Source organism: Mixophyes fleayi, chromosome 1 (genome assembly GCF_038048845.1).
Source record: "Mixophyes fleayi isolate aMixFle1 chromosome 1, aMixFle1.hap1, whole genome shotgun sequence".
Classification (NCBI taxonomy): domain Eukaryota; kingdom Metazoa; phylum Chordata; class Amphibia; order Anura; family Limnodynastidae; genus Mixophyes; species Mixophyes fleayi.
The window spans coordinates 174,844,634-174,857,274 of record NC_134402.1 but is presented as its reverse complement, the minus strand read 5'-3'; the positions used below and the strand labels follow the sequence as shown (position 1 = coordinate 174,857,274).

The 12,641-nt window shown below is 43.3% G+C and overlaps 1 protein-coding gene across 7 annotated transcripts in view; it reads right to left on the bottom strand.

Moving 5' to 3' along the window:
• The window catches only part of HNRNPD (heterogeneous nuclear ribonucleoprotein D), a 9,562-nt gene extending 3,436 nt beyond the window's left edge, over nt 1-6,126 (bottom strand). For 5 of the 7 annotated variants that reach the window (XR_012689819.1, XR_012689820.1, XM_075204522.1 and 2 more), the window contains exons 1-5: nt 5,905-6,125; nt 3,854-3,895; nt 2,961-3,129; nt 1,287-1,448; nt 100-231 (exon numbers count right to left, since the gene is read on the bottom strand). Coding sequence is in view for 5 of the 7 variants with exons in the window: in XM_075204522.1 (XP_075060623.1) it covers nt 100-231; nt 1,287-1,448; nt 2,961-3,129; nt 3,854-3,895; nt 5,905-6,026 (627 nt within the window). In the remaining 2 variants the exon portion in view is untranslated. Of the gene's footprint in view, nt 1-99; nt 232-1,286; nt 1,449-2,960; nt 3,130-3,853; nt 3,896-5,904 lie in introns of all 7 variants that reach the window. The other 2 variants (XM_075204545.1, XM_075204547.1) reach the window with 2 other exon arrangements.
• Between the last annotated feature and the right edge of the window lie 6,515 nt (nt 6,127-12,641).

Sequence of the window (12,641 nt, the reverse complement as noted above, 5' to 3'; positions counted from 1 at the left end):
TTTGCATTATTAAAAGTCAACAATTTGTCTAATTAAAACCAAATTAAGATATTTTATAGGGTTAGATGTAAATTTAACATCTTAAAAAGAATGACATACTTTACTCAAGCCAACATTATGGTATTTCTTTTCCATTATTTGTTTCACTGGTTCTTCTTCCTTAAATGTGATGAAGCAGAAACCTCGTCTTTTGTTAGTCTTGTTGTCCATGGGCAGCTCAATTGCTTCAATCTGAATTTGTGGAAATTGTAAGAGGTAAAACGACAATAAAACAACTACAAAGCTCATTCATTCAATGATTCTTAATTCATTATCATATGGCATCTCTTGCACTAGACATTATAATTTTAAGTACTTAAATCGGCGGTTCCCAAAGTGTGCGCTGCGGCTCCCTGGGGTGCCGCGGCGCTGTCACTGGGGTGCTGTGGGCCAGGCAAAAAAGAAAAACAGAAACTTACCAATCCGCGCGGCGCCGGGACCCAGCAGCCTCCTCTCTCTCGCAGCAGCTGTCACCGACGTCATTCAGTGACAGCTGCGGGAGAGGAGGCTGCTGTGTCCCGGCGCCGCGCGGATTGGTAAGTTTGTTTTCTTTTTTTTTGCCTGGCGCGGGGCAGAGGGAGGGGGACCGAGGGCAGAAGAGGGAGGAGGGGGGCAGAGGGGCCTGGGGGCAGAGGGGCCTGGGGGCAGAGGGGCCTGGGGGCAGAGGGGCCTGGGGGCAGAGGGGCCAGGGGGCAGAGGGGCCTGGATGCAGAGGGGGCAGAGGGGCCTGGATGCAGAGGGGGCAGAGGGGCCTGGATGCAGAGGGGGCAGAGGGGCCTGGATGCAGAGGGGGCAGAGGGGCCTGGATGCAGAGGGGGCAGAGGGGCCTGGATGCAGAGGGGGCAGAGGGGCCTGGATGCAGAGGGGGCAGAGGGGCCTGGATGCAGAGGGGGCAGAGGGGCCTGGATGCAGAGGGGGCAGAGGGGCCTGGATGCAGAGGGGGCAGAGGGGCCTGGATGCAGAGGGGGCAGAGGGGCCTGGATGCAGAGGGGGCAGAGGGGCCTGGATGCAGAGGGGGCTTTTTGCATACAACTAAATAAGTATTTCTGTCGTGACCTAAATACTTATTACAACTTTTTGACCCAACTACCTCTAAAACAGGACTGTTCAGTAATTATTTTGGAGGGGTGCCTTGAAAAAATTTGGAGACTATGGGTGCCGCGAACTGCAAAAGTTTGGGAACCACTGACTTAAACCATCATTTTATCTAGCTAGCCTTGAACGGTTAACAAACAAAATTGAAATACCTCTCCAAATGTTCCAAAGTATTCCCTTATCTTTTCTTCTGGTGTATCTGGCGACAGGCCTCCCACAAATATCTTTTTAACAGGTTCTTTTGTCTTCATCGCTTTTGCCCTCTTTGGATCAATGACTTTGCCGTTCAACTTGTGCTCTTTCTGCTCCATTACCTGCAAGAATACACAACCACTATAAAATGTTGCATTCAAATGTACAGGAAGCAGCAGCCATTAAAATCCATCTACATCATAATGAAATAAATGGTTTCCAGATCCCCATCAGTACATGACCATTTAGGTGTATTTGGCAATGCATGCAACCTGGCAATGCATGGAATGCAGAAATTAAACCAGAGCTGAATGAATAGCCATTAGATTTGATTTAAAAAAACAAAAACAAACAATAAAAACCAACCACATTTTCAGCAGAGGACACCGTCTGCTTTTACCAAGTTAACCGATAGTAACCCAATAACATTTTCATCCGGAATCGGGATTGGTTTCAGACTATAAAATGGTGCAATATCTGGACAACTGCTATACCACAGTGTGTGTGTGTGTGTGTGTGTGTGTGTGTGTGTGTGTGTGTGTGTGTGTGTGTGTGTGTCAAACAAAAGACAGAACTTAAGAAAGTTTGCCATGTACAGATCAATACAAAGCTTAAACATTTTACAGATACTCAACAAACCTGTTAGTTAATTTGTTATTGGCCATTTTTAAATGAAAACAATAATTGACAGCTGGCACTCAGATGCAAAGAAATGTGTATATACACACAAACACACATTAAAAACACATGTCCTTCCCACATAACCTGCAGCCTGGACAAGACAACTTTGAATGGTAGTGGGCCCAAGGTATGCTAGCATGTATCAGGGTCATTAACACTACTGGGCCACCACTCAAACAACAACCAGACACTAGCATTACTCCGGTTGACCAAATCGACTGATTGTGGGGAACATAGCTTGTGCAGGAAGAAAGTCTTCTAAAGATAAACATAAATGCCATAAATTGAGATATTGTCCAGTCATGTCACCAGTAAACTAATCTGCAAATAGACTTGCCAGTAATATAAAGCTCCATACCAACAATCTTTTTTTTTTTTGGGGGGGGGGGGGGGGTTAAGTCTAAGCCACAATGAACTAAAACTAAAGGTATTTAATACAGTGGCCACGCTAGTGTATATGAATGTAGCCGTAACTCAGAAAACCTCTGATTCAGTCTTAGGCCAGAAGGAGAAATTGTTTACCTTGGTGCCTACCCTGATCCAAATTTCCTAAATTGATACTACATTTCTGTTAACACTTCTCAAACAGTGGCAACTCACATGCAGACCCAACATTGGCACCACTGCTGAAAGATCAGATCTGTACAAATACCCAGAGAGCAAAACAGCACATCTTTGATTGTTCAGATGTAAAACACTGGACTACTCAAGAAAAGGCAGCACCCATATTAATTATTGATCCCCCTATGATCATACGTCGAGGGCATCAGTCATGCTCATTATCTGATTGGTATGGGGAACACACACCCACATTACTTTTGACCAAACTGGCCAACAACAGCTCAACATGTGTGGCCAGGCTGGTCTTCAGAAATCCATAAAATTGCCTGATTAGAAAAAAAATAAAAAATGTTTTTGTTTGTGTCAACAGAATAAGAGAATTAGCACTGTACCTTGTCAACACCTTCAGCTTCTTTAAATAATACAAAGCCAAAGCCTCTTGACCGACCAGTGATTGGATCCAATTTCAAGGTGCAGTCTACAACTTCTCCAAATTTTGAGAAGTAATCCTTCAGGTCTTTCTTAGTCGTGTCCCAGCTAAGTCCACCGATAAACATTTTCCTATATAGAAAATACAAATACATAAATTTAAAGTGGCTAACTTTTTTGTTGTAAATAACAAGAAAAACAAAAAACTTAACCTACATTCTTAGACAACGCAATAACCAAAATTTATATAAATCAATTGCATACATTCTACCAAAGTATTTTCCCGTTGCTAATAGTATACTTAGCAAGTCACAAAGCAGTTCATGTCATCTCAAAGTAAAAATAAATACAGTGCTTGTGCTGTGCACATATCAATTTAGATCAATAAAAATTCACATTAAAAAAATTTATATTCAATTCCTAGCGTTGTTCTTTAGTATATGGGCTGCACAGTATTACCGTTACTATGGTAATAGATGCGCATTACTACTGTAATTTCAACGCTGATGTTCGCTCGCATCTCTGTGAGCCTCGAGGAAAAATCAGCATTGAAATTACAGTAGTAATAACTCGCGCCCTGCGTTGTTCTAAAAAACAACTTAGAGAATTGAATCTGCTCCTATATATTTATATCAATTATGTATTGAAGTAAAGGAAAAATATATATAATTCAACAACTTATTATAAACCCAAAATTATAAAACAATATTCTTTTATTGCAAAAACTATTTGAATCAAAAGCATATTATGCTACCAACGCCACCAGAAAACAAAAAAAATTTTCCTATAAAGAATAACTTTGACAAGCCTATAAACAATAATTATATAGATAGATATATTTTCATTGTTTTTTTACCTGATAACGTCGGACTCATCCTCTTCCAATGTTCTTTTACATCTAAACATTTCATATCAGGATGGTGGTTGATTAAAAAAAAAAACTATTTTACTGGGAATAAATCACTTTAATCCACAAACTAAATGGAAAATATAAAATATGTTTACTTATATAAAATACATAAAGGGGAAAAAGAATCTGTTTGTGCTGGTTTGAAACTGAAGTCATGCTGCTAGCAGAAATTACACTTTTCTTCTGTTATTAAAACATTTCCTGCTTTGTTTGTGGCAATAACATTGGCAGTGTGGAGTTATAAACAAAAATAAGAGGTTTGCTACAGTTTTCTACACACTAAATAGAAGAGTCAAATGTTGAGGCTTTAGGTTCTTGTTGTGAATGTAGATAGTGGACAAATATAAGACTAACATGCATATATATTTAAAGCAAGGAAGGGCTTCCACACAAGTCTATGCATTAGGTATATAACAAAACAGGATAGTCCTGATCATGGCTACAAGGATACCTCATTGACTTTGAAAGAGGAATAATTGTTGGGGCGCATTTGGCAGCAGTTTCAATAACCAAGACAGCACAACATTCTAGTTTATTAGCAACTGCATCTAACATGATGGCTACATGAAATTTCAAGGGAACATCATCACCTGCAAAGGACAATAGTGAGTTGACTGTGACATCCATGCATTAATTATTAGTGAAAGGCAAAGGAAGCAACTACAGTGGGCCAACAGTGAATGCTTCTGTTTCCATGTGGGATGTGTTTCTGGCATAGATATTTTGTTTATTCTGTTTGAATATTGTCCCTTTCTTTTTGTATTTTTAGAAGGCAAAGTAAATACCAATCGCTAGTGAGTGATAAACTCCGCCCCATGCCTTCCATTATAACAATGTGCTCACCCAATGGTTTGACGAGTATCACACAGACTTCATGTCATGGCCTTCTCAGTCACCAATTAAACATTTATCATCTACTAGCAGATACCATATAAAAAGGTTTTAACAATTACCTGACTCTTAGATTTCAAAATATTTATCTTTTTAAATAAAGTAAGACATTTCACAGCTTAAGGCCACATACCCACTGACATTGCATTTTTTTGAATGCCAATAAAAATGAACATATAATGCTCATTGTAAGATTTCCCAATTGGCAAGCGTCCCTCCCCACCAAAAGATATTATCCATTTAAATCAAATACTACCGCAATGCTAATAAGCAGTAGTATTGTGTCAAAAAATGCTAGAAAAACACAGCACACTACATGGCAGCCAATGTAAACTCTAAAGGAGTCAGGCTTGCATTTAGTTTACAGTCAACGCAAAAATGGTCATCAGGATTCCCCAGAAGCACCAGTTTGTACTAAAAATTAAAGGTACTTTCTAGTGAGCATAACAAAAGTAGCAAAAAAAAAAAACAAACATAAAAAGAAAGAAACTACTTGTAGTTTGCTAGTCTTTTTGTAGTCATATCCACCAAATTCCAATCTAAATATGAGAAAAGAAATTGGATATGAAATGGAAACTGGTGTGTACAGGTAGGAAAATAAACTTCAACCACCATCTTGCATAACAAATACCAGCACAGTACATGTTATAACAAAACCACCCCCAATGATCAATGAAACCGCTCTACGGTAACTATGTGTATTATAAAGCACGGGGATAGTGCAGCTAATCTAATGGCCGGAGGGTCCTTACTGTTGGTCTAATGATTATAGGGGCAAAGCAATGGGAGATAGGCTAACGGCTGCCAAGAGAAACAACCATGACTTGCAGTACAAACAAGAACTGCAGGCTGTTCCCTTGATTAGAGGTCTGGGCCGTAGAGATAACGGGCGATGGGACTGAGCCTGCGGGATAACCAGTGTATCCCAGTGGCAGTGGCCATGGGCATTGCCAACAAGGTATGCGCTGTAACGTGCACCTCCGCCCACGTCGGACTACTGCTGATATGTATAGATTACCGTTGGCGCATGATTACAGGCACTTATTTGTACAGATATGTAAGTGTGTCGCTGTAGTGCCCGTCGAGTAATGGCAATAGCCACTCACCCCTCGTCCTCCTCGGCTTTACTTGCGTTAATCTTCAGGCCCTCGTCGGGCCCGGCACTCTCGGGCTCGTTGGCGGAGGCCTCCACCATAGCTTCGTCTTGCATCTCCTCCTCGGCTGACATGGCTAACTACAAACAATAGCGGAAAAAAGTGCAGCTGCAGAAGGGAAAGCGGATAATGGCGGCTTCCTCGCCTTGCCACTCCTCCAAAAGTAATGGCAACGCCTCTCCAGCTTTCAGTAATGGCGGCGGCACGAATATCGCTTGAAATGGCCGCCGGGGATCTTAAGTATATCAACCGATACATCGCCGTGAGGGGATCTATCTGTCCTTAGGTATCACATCACGGGCAATATTGCCACTATGATACTCCCACCATCATCCACCAGAACACAATATCTTGTATTGGGTCTGGGGCCACCTTGTGATCACTTCTATGACTTAAGCAATTCACATAGAATGACAATGGTCCGGAATTCGTTGTACTGAGTCGTTTGGGAGTAACTATAGGATGCTTAGACAATACGTGGTACCGCAAATATAGTTAAAAATCCATTAATACACAAGCAAAGGCATTTGTTTATATATATATATATATATATATATATATATATATATATATATATATATATATATATATATATATATATACATATATATACATACACACACACACACACATCAGCCACAACATTAAAACCACCCCCTCGTGCCATTGAAACCATCTCTACAAGACCTCTGAAGGTGTCATGTGGTATCTGGCACCAAGACATTAGCAACAGATCCTTTGGGGGTATTCAATTGTTCGGAAATCCCGCAGCGTAAAAACTACTACCGTTATAGCTGGATTTCAGCTCAGAGAGCTGTGAGCTGAAATCCAGCGAGAAAAATAGCGTAGTAACGTTTTTTCCTCGCATTATTACCGTAATAACGGTAAACGTGCGAGTACCGCAAGATTTTCAGCGTTTCCGCCGAACAATTGAATACCCCCCTTTAAGTCCTGTAAGTTGCCAGGTGGGCCCTCCATGGCTTGCACTTGTTTTTCCAGCACGTCCCACAAATGACCGATTTGATTGAGATCTAGGGAATTTGGAAATCTTTGAATTTTTTGTCATTTTCCTCAAACTGTTCCTGAACAATTTTTTGCAGGGCACTTTGAAGTGGTGTACATGGTCTGCAACAATGTTTAGCCCTTCTGTTCCACAGGGCTGCCAAGAAGAATTCAGGGCCCTGGTACAACAACTTCATGGGGACCCTCCTTATAGTTGAGAATGTAAAAAAAATATTGCGCCAGCACAAAAGTGCTAGTGGGTGTGTTCATACTGGGGACTCTCCATCACTGTGCCATCCTGCCCCCCCCCCCCCCTTCATCACACTGCCATCTTGCCCCCCTCTCGTTCATCACTGTGCCATGCTGCCCCCCCTCTCTCCATCACTTGGTGCCTTTCTGCTGACCCCCCACTTTTTCCTCCTACTGTGCCTTTCTCCCCCCTTTTACTTATACTGTGCCTTTCTTCCCCCCCCCCCCTTTTTCCTCACACTGCTTTTCTGCTTTCCTCCCTTTGCCTCTGTTCTTTTACTTACCTTTGTATTAGCTTCTTTCATCTCTTCTCTTTGTTTTTCTTCTGTCTTCTTGCTTCTTTCTTGGTCCCCTTTGTGCCACTCCTCACTGAATGTCGGGCGTGAGTTTATGACGTCACGCCCCACATTCATTGTGAACAGAGCAGAGGAAGGAGGAGAGATGCCGGCGATCACGTGAGTATATGTATTTTTTGTTCTTTTTTTTAACTACCCTGCTCACCTCACCAATGAAAGGGCGGAGCCCCACCCCCTCCCTCCCAACCAGGTACCGGATTATTGTATGCATCCTGGAATGTTGGAACCTGTTTGAAAAATGTATAGATACATGAAATACTGCTGTAAACTGAGCAATAAGCGAACACAGTACATAACACAGATAACTTAGTATATCATACATACATACATTATAATCAAACATTACATTTATCACGCCACCCCCAGCCACATCACAACCCCCACTGACACATCACAATCCTCCCCCACCACATCACAGACCCACCCACCTCAGGCACATCATGGTGGCGGCACACACTCCTTCCTCTATGAAGGGGGGGGGGGGGGGCACAAAGTTGCTATACCGGGGTCCCAAATTCCTCTTGGCGGCCCTGGGTGCAGGGACCAGCCCAACTCTCTATTACTTGGTGGCTGGCCCCTCCCCCGGAACCATGCACTTTCCATCATTGGACGTGGATCCTTCCAATCTGTCCCCCCTCTCTCTCTTCCCCTATGTGTGTCCTCTCAGAAACCCAGTGTCACATGGGACGCGTACCATGTGACAGATGCCGTCCCATGTGTGAAGAGCAGCAAGACCACACAGCATGGGTGCAACAAGGTAAGTGTGGGGGGAGGATATGCTAATGTGTGTGTGGGCAGGGTATGTTAATATAATGTGTGTGGTGGGGGGGAGTATTTTTAATTGTGGAGTGCAAGTAGGGGTGGATTATTTAATGGGTGCTATTTTGTTTGTGAGGTGATGGCGGGGCAATTTCATTTATTGCTGGGGCTATTTAATAGTGGGGCTTATCAATTTAAGATGGGGTGATTGGACCTTTAATAGAGTTCACACTGTACTGATCATGAAGGCAAAACTGCGTGCACCTAACAGTAGTGCACACATTATTGCCTATTTGCCTAAAATTTGTCTAAAATTATAACAATGTTACATCATAAGGGCCGCCCAGAGTCTTAATCCAGCTCTGGCCTTTGGACACCCTGCATTACGGTTTTACAGGTATACCGCACCAGTCAAACTCCCCACCTCCCATTGTCCTTGGAGTGGGTCAACGTAGCATCCACATGAATGCCAGGACCCAAGGTTTGCCAGTAGAACAATGCCTAGAGCATCACACTGCCTTCGCCAGCTTGCCTTCTTCCCATAGTGCATCCTGGTGCCATCTCATCCCCTGGTAAACAATGCACAGACACCCAGCCATCCACAATATGAAAAAGAGAATGTGATTCATCAGAGCAAGCCACTTGTTTCCATTGCTCCATGGTCCAGTTCTGGTGCTCATGTGCCCATTGTAGGTGCTTTTGGAATGGACAAGGGATCAGCACTCTGACCGGTCTGCAGCTATGCAGCCCCATACGCAGCGATCTGCGATGCACTGCGTGTTCTGACACATTTCTATCATAGCCAACATAATTTTTTTCAGCAATTTGTGTTACAGTAGCTCTTCTGTGGGTTTGAACCAGATGCGCTAGCCTTTGCTCCCCAGCGCATCAATGAGCCCTGGGCGCCCATTCACTGGGTATAGTCCTTCTATGGACCACTTTTGGTAGGTGCTAAACACTGCATAGCGGGAACAGCCCACAAGACCTGTCATTTTGGAGATGCTCTAACTCGGTCGTCTAGCTATCACAATTTGACTATTTCCACAGACACTTATGCTTGCCCATTTTTTCTTGCTTCCAACACACTTACTTCAAGAACTGACTGTTCACTTACTGCCTAATATATCCCTTCACAGGTTCCATTGTAACGAGATAATGTTATTCACTTCACTCATCAAAGATTTTAATGTTGTGGCTAATCAGTGTATATTATTGATTATTATCTAGGTTGTAAGCTTTCTCATGAGCAGGGCTCTCCCTAAGTTCTGTTTTCATGTCTTCCTTGTATGTGCCTGTTCTATGTTTGCTATGTTTTCCGCACCGTCCGGTGCTTCAGAATACTGGCGCTTTGCAAATCAATAACAAGACTAATAGCGCCACCATATTATGCAGCGCTGTACATAAAAAATGTAATCATTAACATCAGTCCCTGCCCCATTGGAGCTTAGGGGCCTATTTATGAATCCTTATACCAGGCCTGGACAACCTGTAACTCTCCAGGTGTCGTGAAACTACAAGTCCCAGCATGCCCTGTCAGCTATTTGCTGGCTATCTTACTGGCATAGCATGCTGGGGCTTGAAGTTACACAACCCCTGCCTGCCTTAAACCTTGCGGAAACAACTGTTTCTGCATGGCTTAGGCCTATTTTACTATCCTATCAATTTAACAAAAGCCTGATGCAGGAGATATTTCCTGTATTCTGCAAATTACTCTGCTATTCTCAATGGTAACAACTGTGTGGACCTGTTTATCAAGCTCTGAAACGTGAAGGTTTTAGGAGCCTCTGCCAATTGCTAATGCCGTCTGGAGATGGCGTAATCTGTTCCATTCTATGGGGAGAGCAGACGCAGGAGAGGGATCTTTGGATCCCTCCCTGGCAGCTTGGACGATTCTCCCCTCCCTAACTAAGCTCTGAGCATGGTCTGGCCTAAGGTCATGCATGTGCAAAAAAGACTCTAGGTCAGAACCTGGAGTTTTCATTACTAAATGGTCATAGATGGGACAGCGTCTTGTCAGATACTTTGTCCTACCATGATTTTTTAATAAATAGGCAAGAAAATTCATCCATATTGCTGCGATAAGAGATGAAAAATTACATGGGCATTTTGCGGTGGGTCATAAACAGGTCTCTTATTTTTGGATTGTAGAGTAAACCAGTGCACCCAGAAGAAATCCATGCAAACACTGGGAGAACATACTACACAAAGATAGGGCCCTGGTCATAATCTCTCTCTAAATAGTGAGCTCTTATGTCACCATTTATAATCTGTAAATTATTACATATTAGTCACCTCAGATTTCTGTGGTGATTTTATATGGTCCCAGAATTCTTTGTTGACTTCTGATATTCATAGAATTTACAAGGGGTGCATTATCCCATATATTATCCTTTATATAGCATCCTACAATTAGAAAACTTTATTCAGGAAATCAGTCCCGGCTCCAGTGGATCTTACAATCTAATATACCTATCACTATCTATTTATAGCAAGGGAGGAGAAACAGGGCCATGACAGGGGTGACCGCCCAGGGCGCAACGCTGAAGGGGGGCGCAATTTAGGAATATTTTAGGTTCATTTGGTTAAAATTGAAGGCTATGGGGGCGGCATTTGTCTTTCTCGCCCCACGCACTAGAATTCTAAGTTACGGCTCTGAGGAGAAATGACAAACTCATGTCAAATAGCACATTGGTAAGAATCAAACCAAAGCTCCAACACCTAGGCAGCAAAACTAACTACTGTTCCACACCTATGTGGTTTTAGTGTTGTGACACACCTGCAGAATATTTATGAAAAATCATACTAAACCTTACTATAGATAATTCACTCCAGAGATACTGCCCTCACCAAAGTCATCGATGATCAGTTCTTTCAATACCCTCTACTCTTGCACACCCTTCATTTATTTATATAGCGCCACTAATTCCGCAGCGCTGTACACAGAACTCATCCACATAAGTCCCTGCCCCATTGGGGCTTACAGTCTAAATTCCCTAACACACACACACACACACACACACACTAGGGTCAATTTCTTAGCAGCCAATTAACCTACCAGTATGTTTTTGGAGTGTGGGAGGAAACCGGAGCACCCGGAGGAAACCCACGCAAACACGGGGAGAACATACAAACTCCTCTCGGATAAGGCCATGGTGGGGAATTAAACTCATTACCCCAGGCCTGTAAGGCAGAAGTGCTAAACACTGAGCCACCGTGCTTCACTCCACCCACCATCCTCTCCTATTTCACCTCCTACCTACCCAACATCTCCTCTGTTTCTACCTTCAGCTCCCCACCTCACCCACATATACACGCTACCTGTTCGGGTCACACAAGGCTTTATCCTCTTCTCACTATACACTTCCTCGATGAACTAACTGCCTCCTTCGGGCTCCCGTACCACCTCTGAGCTGAAGACATTGAAATCTACCTCTGCTCCCGTGACCTCCCTTTCTGTACAACACAGCAATCTCCTCTGTCCACGGCCTGGGTGCCATCCTTGACTCCATTCTCTCTTTCACTCCCCACATACAGTCCCTCTCCCAAGCCTGTCGTTTCCAACTTTTAAACATTGGCAGGATTATACCTTTCCTCACCCATGAGGCTACCAAAACTCTGATCCACTTTCTCATTATCTCCTGTCTTAACTACTGGAACTTCTTCCTGTCTGGCCTCCATCTCACCCTTCTCTCCCTACTTCAATCGATTCTCAACGCAGAGGCAAGATTTTCCTCTCCTGCAGCTTTGCTTCTGCCACCCAGTCCTGCCAATTACTTACAGAACTCAATTTAAACTGCTCACTCTGAACTACGAAGACTTCAGCTTCCCTCCACCCCCCCCCCACCTCCCTACATCTCTGACCTCATTTCTTCCCATTTGCTCTCTGCTGTTGCAATGACTGGTGCCTCAACTCCCCACTAATAACCACAGCAAACTCCTACCTCCAAGACTTCTCCCATGCCGCTCCACTCTTGATTGTAATCTTTCATGAGCAGGGCCTTCCCTCCTTCTGTCTTCTTGTTTACTCCAATCTCTACCACCTGTGTCTATGTTTTACCTCTTTCTTTTTTAAGACACATTTTATATACCTTGCCAATTATGTCTTATGTAGCGTATTATGCTTTTTGAATGTTCATTACTTTGCCTGTATGTCTCTAATATTGTTTTTTCAAGATGGTGACCTGACTGGATGTGCTCCACTAACTCATCTTGGGCGAACCCCCATGCCATAGATGCCACTGATTGCTCATTTACCCGGGTACCAACCAAGTGCTCTGCAATCCAGCTTCTCAATTTGGCTACACCCCATGTGGCCTGGCTGCG